General features: G+C 38.3%; 1 protein-coding gene across 5 annotated transcripts in view; it reads right to left on the bottom strand.

The window, feature by feature from the left end:
- Positions 1 to 19,785, bottom strand: part of CDH2 (cadherin 2) — a 124,489-nt gene that overhangs the window by 98,405 nt on the left and 6,299 nt on the right. For all 5 annotated transcript variants that reach the window (XM_064507349.1, XM_064507353.1, XM_064507352.1 and 2 more), the window contains exon 2: positions 13,785 to 13,896. In XM_064507349.1, coding sequence (XP_064363419.1) covers positions 13,785 to 13,896 — 112 coding nt within the window. The remainder of the gene's footprint in view (positions 1 to 13,784; positions 13,897 to 19,785) is intronic.

The following is a 19,785-nucleotide window of genomic DNA, read 5'->3' on the forward strand; positions in this document are numbered from 1 at the left end:
TGATCCCTACATAACAGAAAAAAACCCCTGAAACATGATTTTCATTTTGCTTCATTCCAGAAAAACAGACACCTTCCTATCCCCTACAGTGATCCTTAACAGGGAATTGGAGCACAGACTTCATTACAGTGTATTGATCTTGCTAAACAAAGGGTTCTGAAATTATCGATCAATTCCAGCTAAAACCCGAACCGTTTGTGAGGCCACGCATGATGTGCGGTTGGGGATTACTAAACAAGACAGCAATACACCATGTTTTCCTCCCTGACCAAACCAAAGCAGAACTTTCTTTTACAGAAATCACACAATAGCCTTTGAGCAGATAGCAGGCAGTCTTAAAAATAAGCTTTTTGTAAGCTCTTGTTTGGTTACCAAATATGAAGTTTAAGTAATAAGTCACTGCAAACATACAAAACATTCAGAGCTGACTTATTCAGTCTGTTATTGGTGTCTTAGTTATAAAAGGGGGCTTCCAAAATTAAGTAGCAGCTTTGTGTATTTTTGTTGTTATTTAGGAGGAGAACACCACTCAGTACAACTCTATACTATCACAAGTCAGTAACTTTGCTTTTATTTTAAGATCAGTTGGAATATTAAAAAAACAGGTTTACAGACTGCAATTGCCTAAAGTAAAGCTCAACCCTGCACTGCTACCTACTCTGGCAGGCCAGGGCGGCCACGTGAAGCCCTGCGTGGATCATAAAACAGAAGACTTCTCTGTTGCAAAACTGAGTCCTAAAGCCAGATGCCCCACCTGCACTTTCGCCAGTCTAAACTGCATATAAATGAGGAACCCAAAGGCTGACAAAATCTTCCATTTTATTTCAGTGTCTGAGGGTGAAGCTTGGGTGTTTTTGTCTTGGTTTTGTTGCTCAGCATCTCTACATTACAGAGGCTTTGTAGTAAAACCAGAAGAATAGGAAACTAACCATCATTTGTAGTTTTAACACTCCATAAAGAGAAAACTACTTTTCCTGAGGAGAAAACGATTCATTTTTATAAATAATGACCTGTGCAAATTAAATATTTGAGATTGATACACAAGTATTTTGACAAGATTTGGAAAAAAAAAAAAAAAAGGGGACTTATTGTGGTTGGAAGTGCAGATATAGTGACATGCAGCATAAACAATTTATTTTATTTTCAACATGGTATGTACTCTAGGTTCTAGGAAATATGATGACTCAATTGCAGGTAGGCACACAGGGCTCCAACACGTAGAACATTATATGTATTTTTTGTACCCAGGCTGCCCAGACCCCTGCCCTAATATATCACAACTCTGCATCTACACACACCAACAGGCTAGAATTTCACTGTATTTCATAACTTTTCTGTCCCAGGCAGTTTGAAAACAGCAGTGCAATACTGACCATCTCCTGCTACCTTCATGCATGTGAATGCTCCCTACGCAGATGTGCTGTGCCAGTTCCCACTAAATTCAGCAATAGTTCTACTCTTATGTACTGGGTAACTTGGCATCTTCCTTCAAAAGAAACCAACAAACAAAAGCTCTCTTTCCATAACCTACCAAGAAGCTATCAGTTAGTGACTACTAGATACAGATGGTGGACTGACTTTGAACTTGTGACCTAGAAGGGACCTAAATACCCCATTAGTGATCCCCTGAGAACTGAATTAATCAATTTTTATAAAAGCACAAACATGCACTAAAGCACTGTAAAGGCAAATGGTAGTTATTTGAACAGAGAAACACATACTCATTAGAAAGCCAAAGATTCACTGACATTACTACTTCTATGATGTAAAAAGTGTGCTAGCTGCTTTGAGAACTATTTACAAAAAATCCTTTTCTTGAAAAACTCAGACTTTAACCAGAGCACTGAAAGCTAATTCTATGCAGACAACAATAATTGGATCTAAAGAATGAACAGTGATAAGAATTGGGTTAATAAAAATATGCTTCAAAGAACTTTTAGCATAAAAACAACACTGAACAATGCACACTATGGACAGCTAATGAAAAGAGTATGTGGAGAAGATGATTAAATACATAGTTGACTCACTGATAATATAGTCATACTTTGATCTGTTCAACAAACTATACACTTACAGAAGGCAGTTAGCAAACTATCAGCATGTCAATGACAGAGGTTTTATATATTGGAGAATAAAGATTTTTAAACATTGAAATCCAAATTTTAAATGCGTAATCTTTATTTACCTTTCCCCAAAACAGTTAAGCACCAGCCGTGCCCTGTTTTTCCTTCATAGAAAAATAAATTTGCAAGCTACTTAAGTCAGCCATAAATTTAAATTTAAGCCTAAATTTAAATTTAAGATAAATTTAAGACTGTGCTCTATGCAGCACGAAACCTCAGAACATCAATGCCAATATTTTATGCATCAGGTTTCTGTCACAAGACAGAAGAGTTAAAATACAAATGGCAGTGCTGAATTGTACTATAGAAAGTATATTTTTACTGTATTAATGAACATAAACATGATCCAAGTCCAGGAAAAAAAAACAGCAGAATAACTTCCACTTAGCTATGCATCAAATCCTCTGTGCATGACTAGTTGATAAAATTTCTAAGAAACAAACCCAGAAAAACCCTCATACATGCTCAGCTTTTATTATCTATTACTAATGTTTAAAAGCCACTCATTGGTAGTAGAAAATGGTTTTCCTCTTTTCATATGCTCAGACCAAAACGATGACCTAACGTAACCAGTGAGCCACCATGCTGAAAAACAACCGAGAGCTACCCCTCCACACAGGCAATTTTAATACAGGTATGCTAAATGCAAAAACCAAGTCTATTTACATCAATGTTTTGCTTGTATTTGATTGCCAGTTTACTTGGATTTGAATATCAATTTGCAAGCTAATTAGAGAACATTGCTGAGCCCATTACAGAAAAATAGTGCTCCACCATTAGCTGCAGTAGTATCTAACCAATTCCTCTAAAGACTGGCTTCAAACACCATCTTCATCTCCATTCAAAACAATTAGGGTACATTTATTTCACATTTTAAACTGCAGAGAATCAAATTTTTTAAACACTTTAACAGATTGCACTGCTATTTTGATAGCTTTTATGTTACAAATTATGCTTTCAGGAATTCATAACTTTCCTATTTAAAGGAAAGTTAAACTGGAACTCACAGAATAGCTTAAGTAATTCTACAACTTGAGAGGCATGTGCCATTAACTTTTAAAAACAAACAACACCTAGTTCTTAAAAGGCAGCACCACAAACAAGAAAGAACTTTCTCCTGCAGGCTAGCAGACAGATCATAATATCTGCCACTGCTCACAAATCTGCCAAAATGCAACACGGTGTAAAAAGTAAAAATTCAAATGGGTCAGTTTTTGAAACTTTTGTCCTGTAGGCAGCTCTGAAACAGAGGAGAATCAACAGAGTTTTGCTGTGCTGCTCCTCTGCCAGGACCTTCAGCCTCCACGCTGGCAGGGCATATCAGCAGGGCCAGTGATCACAGCTGCAGACAGAACTAGGTGCCCTGGTTCTCAGAGATTATCTGCAGCCAGACTCATGATTTAATGGGATTGGTTACTATCATCTGCAACCCGGCCAAGAACCACGGGCTCGGTTTAGCACTATGTCTGAATGGAGTTTGGATGCAGTACGCAGCAAGGGATGGACACAGAGCTGATCATCAGTTGCCCAATCCTGGGATAAATTAAAACGGCAGGAAGAAAGTTCTCAGTTACACTGCAGGAAAAAACAAAAACAAAAACAAAAACCCACCTTTCCACTAACACAGACTCCAACACAGCAGAGTCTCATTCAGCTATGACATCCTTTTCTCTCGTTACCCTTAACAGACCCTTTTTCTCACTAACTTATCTCCTTCTCCACAGCAGGTCCCTTTCCCCTCTCCCTCCCCCACCCTCAATGCCAAGCAGTGCAAATCTGAAGAGGAAACACAACTGCAGGAAAGACTGAAGAAAATATGCAAGAAGTGTCACTGCTACTTTTGTCAGCTTTACGCTGGCTGATGACTTTTCAGACACAGAAGGACGTCTCCATGTGAAATCTACAGCTTTTTCTAATTTCATTGTCATCACAAAGAAAAGGAATCACATTCTATGTCTGTGCTGGCCAGCAAAGGCACTATTAAGATTATCTAACTTTTGGCACCCAGGACCATACTGCCTTCCAGAGGTCCTGGCAGTAAAAGGCAATGGGAAGTTCCTTTTCACAGGGAAGCTGCCTTACAAATCCTTTGCTCTGCTCAGTTTCAGGGGCAGAAAACCTCCAGTTACAGAGGCGGTAACAGGAACAGCTGTTTTTGTGATCTCTCTCTGAAGAAAACACAGCTTTCAAGTCCAAAAACCATTCTTAAGGCTCATCACTGCTTCCTTCAAGTCATAACTGGCCATTAGCCATAAGGTGAGTCAACAGAGCAATTTGATCCAAGGGAGGACTAGCCCACCACAAAAACAGGAAGCATTCTGTGTCAGATGAAAGTGGTCACCTAGCTCACTCATTCTCCAACGACATCATTGAGATATATATATCACACACACCAATATACATATATATGACCCAAGGAGAGAAAGCTGCACTCTTAGGATAGGCTCTCCTAGTTTTACTGAAGGCAGGTATTTTCACATGCACTTAAACTGCACAACTATAAGCAGGGTGGGAGTGATGAACAAACATCACTGGTACCAGCTCACCTATAGTAATAACAAGCAGTAATTTTCATTGTCATGGATGCTCTCCAGGAGCCTCCCAGATTGCTTGCACCCTGCTGTGTTTGCCCCTCCAGCAGATACCATGGTGATTAAAGTCTCCAGGAGGACCAAGGCCTGCAAACATGAGGGTACTTCTAGCTGTAGAAGGCCTCATCCACTTCTTCCTGATCAGGTAACCTATATTATACACCCACAACTGTGTAACCCATATTAGTCTGCCCCTTCATCCTTACCCACAAGCTCTCAGGCAGCTCATCATCCACCCCTAGGCAGAGCTCCATGCATTCCAGCTGCTCTCTCACACAAAGGGTGACTCTCCTTCCTCGCCTTCCCAGCCTGTCCTCCCTAAACGGTCTGTATCCATTCACTGCAGCACTCCAGTCATGCAAGCTATCCCACCAAGTCTCTGTAACTGCAATAAGATCACGGCCTTGCAACTGCACATGGTTCTCTTATTATTCCTGTTTATTCCCCATGCTGCATACATTTGTGTACAGGCAATTCTGAGAGGCATCCAAACATGCTGATTTCCCTGAAAGGGAGCAAGAAGTTTCCCCATAACGTTGTCTTGTAGCTACTTCCTTGCCTGCACGCAAATGCTAGAGGTGCCCGTACTTAAGCCCCATTTTGTTGATTGTGTGATCCCTGTAGCTCTCTCCCTCTCCTGTCGTTCCTAGTTTAAAGTGTTCCCCTTACCAGGTTGTCCATTCATTCGTCCACCCATCCTGGCATCCTTCATCACAAGGATTCTTCTGCTTCCATCCTTTCCCCACCATTGGCCCCCTTCAGAGTTTCATCCCACTCATCCCCCAACATTATTCTCCTTGCCTTCTGGGGGGGCCAAATCATCCAGATGGGGCTATATGGACATGACTGGAAAACCAGCTGGGTTGCATTAAATCAGAAGGCTGAGTACCAAAGACTAGTTCCTCTTTCTACAGAGCAAGTAGAAGATGATAGACAGCTCTAGCCATTTCTCATCCTCCAGTCTGATGTTCTTTCCTTGCACTCTCCTTCTGCCCTTCCTACTCTCCCAATTCAACACAATTGACTCTGATGCCTAGGACATTACTTGAAAGTTTGGAAGCGAACAGTACAAAAAATTTTCATTTACAAATAAACAAATAGCCTCATGTTGAGTGTCAGACTACCACAACTTCAATCAAAAGCAATGAAGCTGGCTCACTGCATTCAAACCAAATCAGAACAGTTCAAACTGTATTTGGATTTGTTGATTGACATCAAACTCTTCAACACAGTAAATTTAATTTAATGTAGCCATTAAGTGTTTAAATATCGCTGGAATTTATCTCTATTTAGTATGGTAATACAGGGCATTTTCCTATAATATCAGTTCAATAGGATGCTCTAGTAATTGTGTCTTCTGGACTGTTAGAAAGATGACAAGTCAACGAAAGACTTATTGTAGCCTTTACAGAGAATTTGAATGCGTAATTATATGTTAACATGTGTTTCACACTATGTAAGCATGGACTGCCTCACCTGGCTTTTTGCTCCATGCATTCCAATATACTGGTGTGTGTGCATGTGCATGTTAAACGTTGCTGCTGCAAGGTGATAAGGAGGAATTTTTCTTCTATTATATGAATAAATCTTCCACATTTAAAGACACTTTTGTCTGTTCTGGAGGGATTTTGCACTGCTATGTAATGACCATTCTTCTCAGCATCTCCTAGAATACAGGTCAGCTTTGGGGAACACTCCAACTACAGTGATTCCAAGAGAATTAATGACCCTTGGAAATCAAGGCCAGATGGCATTAAAACAGAGTCAAGGATGCACTAAATGGTGTCAGAAACAGTATAAAAATAGACCCAACTTCAGAGGCAGAAACAAACACCTCCTCTTCCATCCCATCTTGAGCCATGCCCAGAGCTTACTAGGGACAGATGACAATTCAGCTCTTGTAATTCATATTTCTGCATGCCGAAAGGATACTCCATTTCAGATCCTCATAAGTAATCAGCTGAATATGGGAAAAGGAACGCACTGAATAAATTTGTCCTTATCCCCAAGTAGGTGCACCATAAACAACAAAAGTGAGTATCAGAGATGAACTAATTAACTAAGATAGTAATTTACACATCCCAGAACACTGTAACCACTCAGGACTCATAATTTCAACATAAGAGGATTCTTCTCTGTATCAAGAATGTATTTATAAGATGGTACACTGGAAACAGAGTGGGATTTCTTTTGCAGGTAATAAGTGAGTCAAGTTTCTTCTGTGAAAAAAGGTGGACACAATAGTGCATTTAGGGTTTTTCAACTACAGAATACATTTCCACCTCTAATTCAGATATTCCACCAAAAAAAAAAAAAAAATTAATTGGTACAGGTTTATAGGTTCCTTTCAGAATGGCTAATTATCCAGGATATACAAAACAATTCAAATATTACATTCCATAACAGCTTTAGGGTTTACTGAGGGACAACGGAATTTCATTTCTGTACCAAGATACATTTGTAGTTTGCCCTCATCCAAAACATCACTGAACTTCATTACTGACATTTATTCTCTCTGATGTTTTTCTCCCTACATATGCTTTGTATACAAGTTTGTTATGAGAAAATACCAACAATAAAGAATAGCTTAATATAAAAGAATAAGATTAGTATCCTATGTAAATCAGATGTAGAAGTTTACAAAAATAAAGTTGAGAAAAAAGGAGTTGTAATTTAATTTTTTTTTACCACACTGTTCAATAAGGTGAACATATGTTTTAGGTATACTCTAGGATATAGTCTATATTTAACTAACAGTGGAGAAAAAGGAGTTAAAAAAAAAAAAAAAAAACAAAACACATACAGCTTAAGAAAAGCAATCTCTTGCCTCAGTGAAAGAAAGTTCTATTTTTCAGGAAACAAGTATCTGAGAATAAGTTAAGAGCTTCGTACATGAATAGACAACAGAAATTATAAAACAGGAACTGTACTAGTGTAGTTAAAGCAAACAGAAATAGCTCTACCAATTCAAGACAGTAAGCTCAATACCGACACAGGAGAATTTAGGATATGGTGGCTTAGGAAATAGAACAAACATTAGAGCAGTGGAAAAGACTGGCAGAAAAAGAATTAAAAAGGTGTCAGTGAGAACTGGAATAAAACTGTTACAAAATAAACCATCAGGCATAGCATCACCAAGTAACACAATTAAAATGTACACAGCTTCACATGTAAGAGGCCAACAACAAACATGGTTAAATGTTAAGCAGGGCTGGTGAGAAAAATATAAATATATTCCCAAAATGAGCTTCTGAAGAAAAATTCTCACTCCCACTGAAGCTTAAAAGTCAAACTTGAAGGGTGTTTTTTGGAGGGTAGGGGGGAAGGTTTTGCAAGAAGAGACTTTCAGGGGAAGAAAAGAGAAACATTTGGGAAGAATTGAAACAATTTTTTTCAGCTTGCCAGCAGCTCATAAAGAGACCCTATCCATCTGAGATTCTTTGGCGGTCTGCCTGGAAGGAACTTGTCAACTTGTCTTTTTCCTTAAGGCAATGAGACTTCAAACAAAGCGGTTACCGTTTTGCTTTTTTTTCCATGGAAAGAACAATTTTTTTTGGAGAAGTATTCATTCCCCCCTTCGAAAATATGATTCTGCTTAAAACACTTTTCCTAGCTCTACTTTTAATGTGCACAGCAGTATCCAAGAAGCCAGTGCATGCTACCACAGTAAAAATACAGTTATACAGAAGTTGATTATAGTACGGAATGAAACATGCCTTAAAAGAAGCACTGCTGTCTCGAGTTTTAAGCATGATGATCTTTATAGATGGAATTTCATTCTTAGTTGACAATGGACAATTTTATGGATTGAATGATAATGCACAGAAGATAACATAAGCAGCAAAAGCAGCCTAGTGGCTTCATCTGGGACAGACAGTGCCCATGTAAGCTCCTTCATGAGGGAACAGCAGCACCTTTTAAATGTCAGACGATTTGACATTAACCTCGGGACTGATCTTCCCTGTCTTTGCCTACCTAAAAGTTAAGTGTCTAGCTGAAGACAAGCTTCTAGACTGCCTCACAGTCAAGAGAGAATAAACCGGCCCCTACAGGGAGCAATTTATCTCACACAAAGTTGAGTAATTAAGACAGGTGGACTGCAGTCCTCAGCACCATGCAACTCCGGAGCACACAGGAAGACAGGCCCTTTGTCCCTGAACTCTTCCAGCCTTCCCTCATCACAAGCTCCCTCTTGGGAACTCTTCCACATGTACCCAGCGTTTTGCAATACACTGAATTAAGGACTCTACACCTTTTCCCACCAGCAAGAAAATGTGCAGATGGCTTCAGGAACTCTTTTTCCTCAAACTGTTGTAAGCAACAGGAGCAGAGGACAGAGCCAACTGCCAAAGACAGCCCGCCGTCTTTCTCTCTCTCCATGCCCATGCTGGTCCTATTACCAAACTACATGACCAAAAAACATCAGCAGAGCTTATCATCTCACACTAGGTGGCTTCCAGATCAGACACTGCAAAATTCTGTTCACACGCATCTGTGCAGACCTATCGACAGATGGTATCACAGGTGACAAGATAGAGGGAGACACCAAATGCAGAGAGGAAACTAAAACACTGACCAGCAGTGAGCAAAAGGCAAAGCAAAACGATTGAGGTTGAGGAAATACTCAGCTTACTATCAGTTTTGTCACATTACCTGTAATAGGACAGACAAAATTTTTCAAAGATATGAAAAAACTAAAATAAGTAATCAGATTAAGAACATGAAAGTTTAAGATATGATTCTGCAAACACTCATTCAAGTAATCTTACCCAGGTGAAGGATTTTAATAGAAATGTGGTATTTATACCACATTTAATATTAATTAATTTATTAGTTAATATTTGCAGGAAATAGAGCAAAGATCAGATAAACAGGGTAGACATACATATCAAATGGCCACAAGTATTTTTCCTGGATAAACTATGAAATTTTAATAAACCAGCACAATCAAGGGCATTAAATATCTTAGACAACACTCCCTCTTTAACTGACCCTCCTATTCTCCAAGTATTACACATTTTATGTATATGCTGTCACCCCAAACAGTGATTTTTGGTTTTTTTTTAAAGAAACAAGTTAACCTGAATTTAAATGCACAGTAGGTACTTCTAGAGATCTACTTCTACACTGCAGTGGCTAGTGAGTAATTATTTGCATAGCAGATATACACAAAAATAAAGTTTGAATATTTAAATCTTAAAATACTCAAGAGTACCTGGGTTTTTTTTTCTTTTTTTGAAATGGAGGTTATAGTTGATTGGAGGCCACAATAACTGCAGAGTTTTCTTGAGGACATGCACACCTTTTGGAGACACGTAACTTCTTTCATTTCAGAGATTTGCACTTTTTTTTCTTTACAGAAATGAATGTGCTGCTTCTTAACTCAATGCCTTGGTAAAAACAGGTATTTCCTACAGTTTAGGCTATCTCCTACACAGCTCAGTCATAACCCATTGAAGGAGTAGTTTACAAGTTTTTTTGTTGAGCCTTCCCAACACACCATATCTTTTCTTTACAAGGGACCCCTGTTCCCTCAATTCCCCCTCCTGAAACCAAAGATGGCTATCTTGTTCTCTTCTCTTCTTTCCCTCACTTCACATTAGTAAACATTTGGTTTTCTTTTCCAATTTCTTAATATTCTGCTTCACTGATCGTTCCACATAGAGTGATAAATAAGTCCACGGATACCAACTGAGCACAGATATTGGCCTCTCATGCCCTCATGAGGGAAACCAGTAGAGGCTAAAACACTAGCCATACGAATGAATGTACAAAGCCATTATCAGAGACTTTTTTTTTAAATGTAACATGAACAAGCCTGACCCTCCCCTGAAAACAAACGATGCCTGTAGAAATGCAGAAATAGAAAAGCAATCTCTCCAGAAAATATAGTATCATGAAGCACATGAACATAACCCTGCCCCATACTCTAAGGCAACTGCTTCTTACTGTAATACTGAAGGAAGAAAAAAAAAAAAAAAAAAAAACCACACACCACACGCCTATATTACTACAACAACTGAAAGGCCCAGATCGACATCACATGATAAGCCTAGTTTTATTTAAGTTTTGGTGACTTGAAGGCCTTAAAAGATGCTTGTCCCCCAGTGTGCAAGATAAAAGCAAACGAACATGACTACTATTAAACATCTAGTCATCTTCTCAGTCAGTATTTTAAAGAGTAATATATAAGCAAAATCAAGTCAGTTTCAGATTATTCTGCAGCTGGCTGAGATAAAGCCTCTGTGCTTGTGGTATCAATGCATGAAAGCAAAGAAAATTAAAGCTTCATTTAAATCATATAGAAAACCTGCAGTCTAAGTCTCACTTCTGAATTCCTACTAGCATAGATATGCAGCTAGACAGATGAGGCAAGTGAGATCAGAATCAGGCCCATAACTTTCCTTAAGAAGCAAATGTCATACAACTATACTTAACTTGTAGTGTCATCTGAATCTACTTTAATAACCAGAAAATAGGCTTTTGACAACAATAGTATTTCAAAATGACAGTATAATTAAATTTAAGTCAAAGCTACGCAATGATGGACTGTACGTTTATGTGTAACCAGCAAATTACATGCTTTTAAGCATGTCAGAATTTTCAAGAGAATTAACCATTGCAGTAATTCAACTGAGGAAATGGTGATAGAAAACAAACTACCTCAGATCATTCTTCAGCTAGTTCATATTATCTCATATGATGTAATACACACTCTGTGCTTTGAACAGTTTTTCCAATTCCTACTTCCGTAAAATGCAGTGCATTTTAATACCATTCAAGGGCAAATCAACAGTATTGCTTCATTACTTAAAGGTTTTAAAAAGCAACAGAAGGGACTGCATGACTATGATGAATAATGAATAAGGAAGTCAGTCTTCCCCCTGTACATCGTTAGTTCAGAAACAGTTAAGGCTGGCCACTCATTATCATCAGATCTGTGTGAGCAATGGCAACACAGAAATAGTGGACAGTTCAGGGTAGTTCCTAGTTGATGAAAAAATGAGAGAAGCTGCAGAAGTGGCTTCCATTCCACAAAGAGAACTTTCATGCAACAGGGCAAGCCTCAAAATCATGAAAGTGATCTCCTTTTCATGATTAACCAAGAGCAGTACACTTAGCCAGTAGGAAATATTCAGTGCTTTCAAGAGAGCAGTTTTGGAAAGCACTTGCCTTGGATTTTGAGATCTTGGTGTTGTTCCTGCCCCATTCTCTGGTTTGTACATCATCTACCAAGAGAGCTCTCAGTGCCGATGACTACTGCAGGAGTCTACAGTTGAATCATATATTAACTCCCATTTTGTGGGAAAGTGAAGAAAATTCTTTCTTCATTATTTTCTCAATTGGCAAAACATTTACTTTAATAAAGAATAGCTGATAAATTCATGTATTAAAACAAAGTCTGTAGTGGGCAGAATATACTTCTGTGAAATTAAACAGGAAAAGCTTTAATAACTCAAATTTAAATACACTAAAGCTAATCAATTCATCCTACATTCGAGTTTCCATTAGACTTCTAAAAAGCACAAAACAGGTCTGTAAAATATAATTAAGGAGAAATACTGCAACATACAGCATGTAAAATCAAGGCTACAGCTTTTATTTCATTTGTTTTGCAGACTCATTAAAATGTTTTTCTCATTTAAATGTCTTGATCTGTGTAACTGTATTTATATGTGAGACAAGCAACAAATTAAATTAAATTAGCCCTTATTTAAGATGCATTTGAAACTGTCTAAAACTAATGTTCTTAGTAAGTTCCACAATTTCCGAATTAGATGGGGTGAAAAATATATATAATATATATATGCACTGACGTTAGTGGCTTATAAACCAGCCAATTAACATATATTTTTCAAGTATTACACTTCCACAAACTTTTATACCAAACAACTACTTGGGAAATCTAACAAAGATTCAGAATATGTGCCTCTCTGTGTTCTACAGACAACACCTCTACCTCTCCAATAAAGAAAAAAAAAGGAAACAAGAAGAGCAGCGAACCAAGTTCCCACCCTGGTTGACCCTTAGGCCTGTGGAGAGGTCTACCAACTTCACTGCACTCCACATGAATACATGGGTTTGCACTTGCAGAGCTTGCTGCTAGCTTGGGACTTTGTTAGCCTCCTTCTGGGCACTATGCCATCCAGACATAGATACGTCTCAGGGTGAAACGGAGGCATACTGTCCAAGAGATAGCACTGGAATTACTCTGCCCCTCTTGGCAAGACTCCTCACAGTCCTCAGTGCAGTGGTCATTGACTGAGGGCTCACAGGCAACAACTCTCTCATGCTGCTCCTTGTCCCATGTCTTGCTTTTCACAGATGTCTCTCCTCAGGTTGCCAGAAAAAAAGCAATGTATGTTGTTGTCTACAGTACAGTATTCACTCAGCACCACTGCCTATGTGTGTATAGAAGTTTGGGCCTTCCCTCCCCCCACAAACACAGGCATATAAGAAGCATATATACTAAACTATCCATATAAGGCCAAAAGCTTGCTCCCCAACAGCCTTGTGGGCAGCAAATTATATATATGCAGAGACAGAACTATCGCCCTTATCTTCCTATGTCACTTCCAGTTCCCTCAGAGAGCCACTAAAGAACTATTACAGGAATAACCTCCACATTAATCTGAGCACTAAGACTCCATATAACTGCAGTACCTCCATGGGAGATGTAAAGCAGAAGGGGAATCTCCTCTACCTTCTGATCCCTCATACATGGACTCTAATTAGAGACTGATGACATCTGCATTGTCAAGATAGTAATAAAAACACACATCAGTGTGAACACTCTGCTGAGAATGCGAATTAGTGGACTACCATTGGAAGGCCTGCAAGACTGTATTTTCAAATTCCTGTCAAGAGAGGTGAATATGTTTTCATTAATGGCAACAGATTTTTCCGCAAGTCCTATGACAGTGATCAAAAAACAATCATAGATCAGCTGACTTCCCCCCCCCCCCCAAAAGAGTATGTCATATTTATAAGTCAAGAATCAAAACACTCTAGTGTGATTTATGATTAAGAATACAGGAAATGAAAATCAGAACATCTTTCATAACAGTACCATTGAGAAGAGGCTGTCCTCCATGTACACTCCTCGATACAACAGCACTGTGAACATCTTCAGGAAACCCAGTCTTGCATGACATGTCTTCACAAGTTGCTTTTATTGGTGCCTGAAATGCAAGATGAAATGTATGTAATATTTGCAACCCTCATTCACCAGAGGATCATTCCAGATGACATACACTTGATTTTGCTGCTATCTTGTACAAACAGCTTCTTTTGTTTCTAAATTACTCCAATTAGAACTCCAAGGGCAAAGGGTTAATCTTTTGATAACCGGAATGGAAGAAACAAATCCCACTTGTCTGGTAAGATCTAAATAATACACAATCTTGATTCTTCTAACAACTGAGCATTTCAACTAAAACAGTCATTGAGACTGAAGTGGAATCATAGAGGGAACAAAAACATTCCTTCCTCTAGAAATAAATGTTGCACAAAACCAATCAGCAGCTTTTTCATAGCTAGATATATTGGAGAGGGAAGACTTTAAGCGCTGATTTAAAGCGTTTTACTTTGGGTACTTCCATGTGAGGTTAGCTTGCTTGTACTGGTGCAACATAAAATGCTACATTTGCAATAACTTAAGAAACAGAACTTATATTTGCATTAGCATTCAAACAGATACCATATAAAGATGAATGTTTCCAATGCAATCCCCTTCTATTTCAAAGGAATCTTAAAAGGACAGAAGCTCTTTATTAAATTTCCACAAGGCACGAGACTACCCACTGAAACTGTTTGTTCTGTCACTTGTTAAGAAAAGCTTTTCTCAAATCTCATACAGTTTTTTGGGGTTTCATAAATGTCTTTTCATTAAAAAAATACAGTATTTGGAAGTTTTTTGTTCTGCAATGTTCCACGTTCAAAAGCCTTTTGATATCTAAGCTGGTTTCCAAGACAATTTGTTGCCCAGTTAATAAAAATCACCTCTGATTTTCTCTGGCAAAGGACTACGATTTCTTTTCAGTGGATTGTTTTTGTCTCATTTTAGTGCTGCAGGAAACAACAGGCTAGCTTATGTGTGGCTAAATGACCTTATATGTTAAAACCCCGTTCACACTGTACAAGGCAGAGACCACCATCCTCAGCTGAGATACATAAGCAGAAATCATAAGGGCTCTTACATAATCTCACAAGCAGCTACCCACTAAGTAAAGGCTTATCCATGTGTGCACCCACATGTAGTATGGTCTTCGACAGACTGAGCAACTCTGCTGCTCCATCACACCTAAATCTGATCGAGAGTCTTAAATTAGATTTTCCTTGTTATTTTCCCAGATGGGCTACCATCAAGTAGGCCTACTCAAAGCATGTCTGCATACACTTCCCAGAACAAGCTCTACAAGAGAAAAAAAAAAAAAAAAGAAAAAGATGGAGGAAGAGGACATGATGCTGTCATACCCATTTACCACTTTCCAGAGCATGCTTAATGAGCAGAGAGCTCGCTCGGGATATTGGACACTTAAGCCCTCAGCTCCTTGTTTGTGCAGTCTCTGCACAGTGAGTCTATGCAGTCTCCACATAGTGCAACCACTTGCTGTGGTTGAGCCACTTATTTAAAAAGCCAAGGTTCACCAGGCCTAGAGGCTCAGCACTGTGACATTACACCTGCACTCAGATCCAGCTGGGGGTTCAGCTGAGCTTGGTAAATGGCAGCCCATAATCCACAGCCTGCCTGTGGGTTCATCAACACTTTTCTACTGAACTTTATCAAGCACACAAACATCTGTAATTGCTCTCTTTCTTAGCCCAGTCAAAATGGTTCAGAATCAGCTTCAACACTTTTAACTGTATGTCCTGTGTAAATCAAATCCCTTTCTGGCTGAGCCAGGTTGGGGAGTGTTTATCCAAACGACCATGGTGGCAGATCTGAGAAGGCAGCACACTCTGGTATGCAGCAGCCATAGCCAGCTGGAGGCACTCCAAGAGCAGGAGCTTTTCCACTGGAAACTGTCAATGAAGCCAAATTTGCACTGAAGAGGAAAAGTAAAACTGCAGCAAAAAAAATACCTGCCTTCACTCTGCTGTCTCCAATATGGGGCAGTAATCTCAGAGAAAGAGCATTACAGCAGACACAGGACAGTTGCATCTCCAATCACAAAGATTTCCCTCACTCAACAGGGGCCAGAGACAGAAGCATACTCACTCCACTGAAATAATGGCCAAGCTCACCATGCCAACTCCTATTAGAATAATTTTATCACATACACATTCAGCTGTGTTTAAACCAACCTGATCCTAAATAAGCAGTTCGGGGGGGGGGGGGGGGGGGGAATAAATAAACTCGTCAGCGTAATTCAGATTTATTTTTAGTAAGTTTACTGTCTACCTCCAGCTTACTATACCATCTGGGTAAGCATCTAGTAAGAGAACTTCTAATTATGAAGTGTCCAATTAACTTAAATTGTGGAGTGGGTTTCATTGTGACTTAAGTACCATGCAGGTCTCTCACCTGTGCACAGCTACTTACATATTTTAAAATTTTTAGATTGGAACCTTAAAGATAAAGCAAACACATAATGGAAGAGGGCAACAGTTTAAATTATCAAGAGACTGTGCTGCATGCATAGAACTCGGATCTGTAGCCAAGCCTCAACACTCAATTTACATGTTGAGGGTCTTTTTTAAGATAAAAAGGTGGTAAATCAAACATAATTATGAATCCAATTACCTGTTTCCCCACTGTTAGCACTCAAGTAACAGGTTTTACAAGGCTTACATAATTTGAAATAAAAATAGTAAGACTTGTTTAAACTACTGTATAAAAGGTGACCGCAAAGAAAATGTGATAGAGGAAAAAAATAGCCTTCCATAATACCCTAGAAACAAAATCCTGGGTGGGCAGCTGAGGAGATAACAGGATTTTAACAAGTCTGCACTGATGCGCCTGGGAATCTTTCAGCCTTTCCAACCATCTATATGTACTAAACAACTCTTATAAACTGAAACAATGCCCACTGAAACAAAGGCTTGGGGACATGAATAGAGAGCCTTCTTTATTCTTTCATTTGCAGACATCAATTTTATCCAGAAACAAAAGACTGTACTCTGCTCTCCAAAAACAGTCCTTTGTTAAGATTGTTTGAGAATAAAAACACAAGGAAAGTAAGAATTCAAACTTTCAGCAATTCTTAATCACCCTGTGTTAAGCATTTTAAATTAAGTAAAAGTTGTAGCTTCAGACACTGTGGGTCCCATCTAGTTCAGTCTAGGAGTACTGCCAGACTTAAACCGTTTTAACTCTCATCAAAAAGAGGATGCTGAAATAGTTTTATCCCCTTATCTTGGGCAAAAGGGGAAAGCTAGTGAAGATTATGGGGCATGTTACTGTAATTTACAGGATTTTGTGTGATTAGTACAGTTCCCAAGACTGTTTCAAACATAAGATGATATTACTTGCACATTCATCTACAGAACACTACTAAAAATTTCTTTTAAGATGGAAAGCAATTACCTTCACTTGTGCCCATATAAAACCTACTTAATGGAGTTAAAAAGCTCTGAAACAAGGTCAGCACTTGAAAAATTCTTCTGTGGAGTATTAACAGACTTCGCTAAGCAAGATCAAGAGTTACTACTGAAGAACTATTTTGCTTTCCTGAACCTTATAGCTTATTCAGTCATCTTAACCATGCAAAATGAATACCAAACATTACCATCTCCAGATTCTGGAAGAACTGTAACACCCAGTCAAACACAGTATAAGATCACGCAGATGAACTCAGTATTGTAGATCTGACACTAAATGCAATAGGTAAACTGGAATCATGAAGGCACAGGATGTAAAACAGAAGTCCTCTATACAGAATTGGCCTTTTTGATATACTTATGGCAGGTTAGCCTGCAGTAGTGTGCCCTGCTCCTCAGTTACATTAGTTTTATAACTAGGTACCTGAGTATCTAGAAACCTGTGGTTTCATTTCAAGGATGCGTTTCAGCTCAGTTTTAAAAAATTCTCTCAAAACTTAATTTCACAGTTTTAAAGGCCTCATGTTTATGTGTTTTTCTAAACAATACCAGAATGACTCTTCAATCCACATACACTTCACCCTTGTGAAAAGCTGGTGTATTAAGACAAGAATAAAACCAGCCAGGATTGTTTCATGAGTGTTTATAATTCTAGATTAATCCCTCTTTCTCATTTCCATACACTATAAAAAGTAGCCACACTTAAGAATGTAATTCTGTAAAGAAACATCTCTTTAAAAATGCAAGCTTGCCACACGACTGTGGGAGCGATTTCGTATCATAACAAGCATACTAAATTTGCAGAATTGGGCTCTTAGAATAAACACTGCTTTCAAACCGAGCAGGTCTAGTTCTGTCTGCATATGCCATACATCACTGGAGTTCACTAGTATCTATTAATCTGAAAAAATCAAAGGCTGCTTTTTCATTGTTTAGCAAGAGTGATCTGTAAGTTTGTTTAAAAAAGTAAGTAAACATCACTCAGTTTAATAGCTTTTTACAACTGACATTCATTTTAAGTAATCCTTCTTGTTGAGAACCAACACAAATACATCACTAAATTTAAAATGTTTTAAAGGATTTTAAAACCTGAATAGTCAAGCATAAGCTTAAAGCAGGATTTTGCAAAAAGAGATTTGCTTCCATTTGAAACAATAACACTGAACTTAGCTTTATTATGAAAAGCAATGTTGCTTATAGCATCTGCAATTATCATCCCAGTACATGAAATACCTGTGTTCTGAAATCTGAAAACCTTCCAGCAACTCAACATCATGATGAGTCAAATTTTAAAGTTAAGTAGACAAGTGTTTCCAAAAACCAAAACTAGAAGCATAATAAACTGGGAGAATGAGAAATGAACACAAATGGAAAAAATCTGAATAGTTTTTCCTTGCATTACTAAAATTGAGAAATTAGAAAGGGAAATAAGCATAACAAAAGAAAACTATAGCATTAGATTTCTTAATATTGACTGTATCAGAATGCAAGGAAAGTTCTTTTTAAAAGATTTTGAGTCTGGCAGCTTTCTTTTACGCTGAAGGTGGCTTACTCCTATAGGGATTTAAAGCCTAAGTAGCAAAATCAGAAATGGAGGGATGTGCATCAAAGGAAATATCATACTGCACACTTGTAATTGGCCACATTACAACTGCTAGTTGCCAATTTCTGCCAGCTCACAGGGCACTACTGTGTGAAGCTCAATATAAAGTCTTACATAATTATACATACGACAGAGCAGGAACTGGGTATTTCAGGTCTCTCTCCTTAATAAGCAACATTAATTTACTGTTGTGACAGTAATATTAGACTTAAGCACTGATCACAGAAACACTGTGACTGTGTGTAAAGATTTGGGTGTTTCCTCATTAATTTTGAAGGCCAAAACTGTACCCAGTGTTCATTCATAACTTAGGTAAACTGAGATTGCTCCATCCACTTTTTGCTTTGCGGATACACATTATCTGACAAAATGGGATATGCTGGACAAGCTGAGTCTTATTTTAGGACTGGAGTTTCTACTTACTACCATAATATAAAAAATAGGCATATGAAAAATACTCTGCAGGATCACAGACAGAGCTGTGGAATGGCTTTACGGTTCAGCATCTCTTTCTTAATCACTGACTTACTGCAAAGAGAAGCTGCAAGTTTATAGTTTCATGGTACTTACGACACTCTCACAGTACTCTGGCAAGTATAGTAAACTGCAATTTGTTTTCAACTATGGATTGCAACTGGAGAAAAAGAAAAATGCCTTTCATTCAAATTTTTGTCCTGAAAGCAAAGAGCTTCCAAAGTCAGTGCCAGACTAAGCCCTCCCCAAGGTCATTTAGTTACCTCCATTTTAACAGTATCAGGATGGGTTTTGATTATGGTACCTTCAATTCTAATTAGCGCTCTACTTCATGAGCCACAAGATTTTAGATCAGAAAATGTGACTTCTTAAACCAACAATTAAAACCCCCACTTTCCCAAAATAACAGAATCTATGAATTTTATATTATCATCTGTCTGAAAATAAATTG

The sequence above is a fragment of the Dromaius novaehollandiae genome, chromosome 2 (assembly GCF_036370855.1).
Source record: "Dromaius novaehollandiae isolate bDroNov1 chromosome 2, bDroNov1.hap1, whole genome shotgun sequence".
NCBI classification, from domain to species: Eukaryota; Metazoa; Chordata; class Aves; order Casuariiformes; family Dromaiidae; genus Dromaius; species Dromaius novaehollandiae.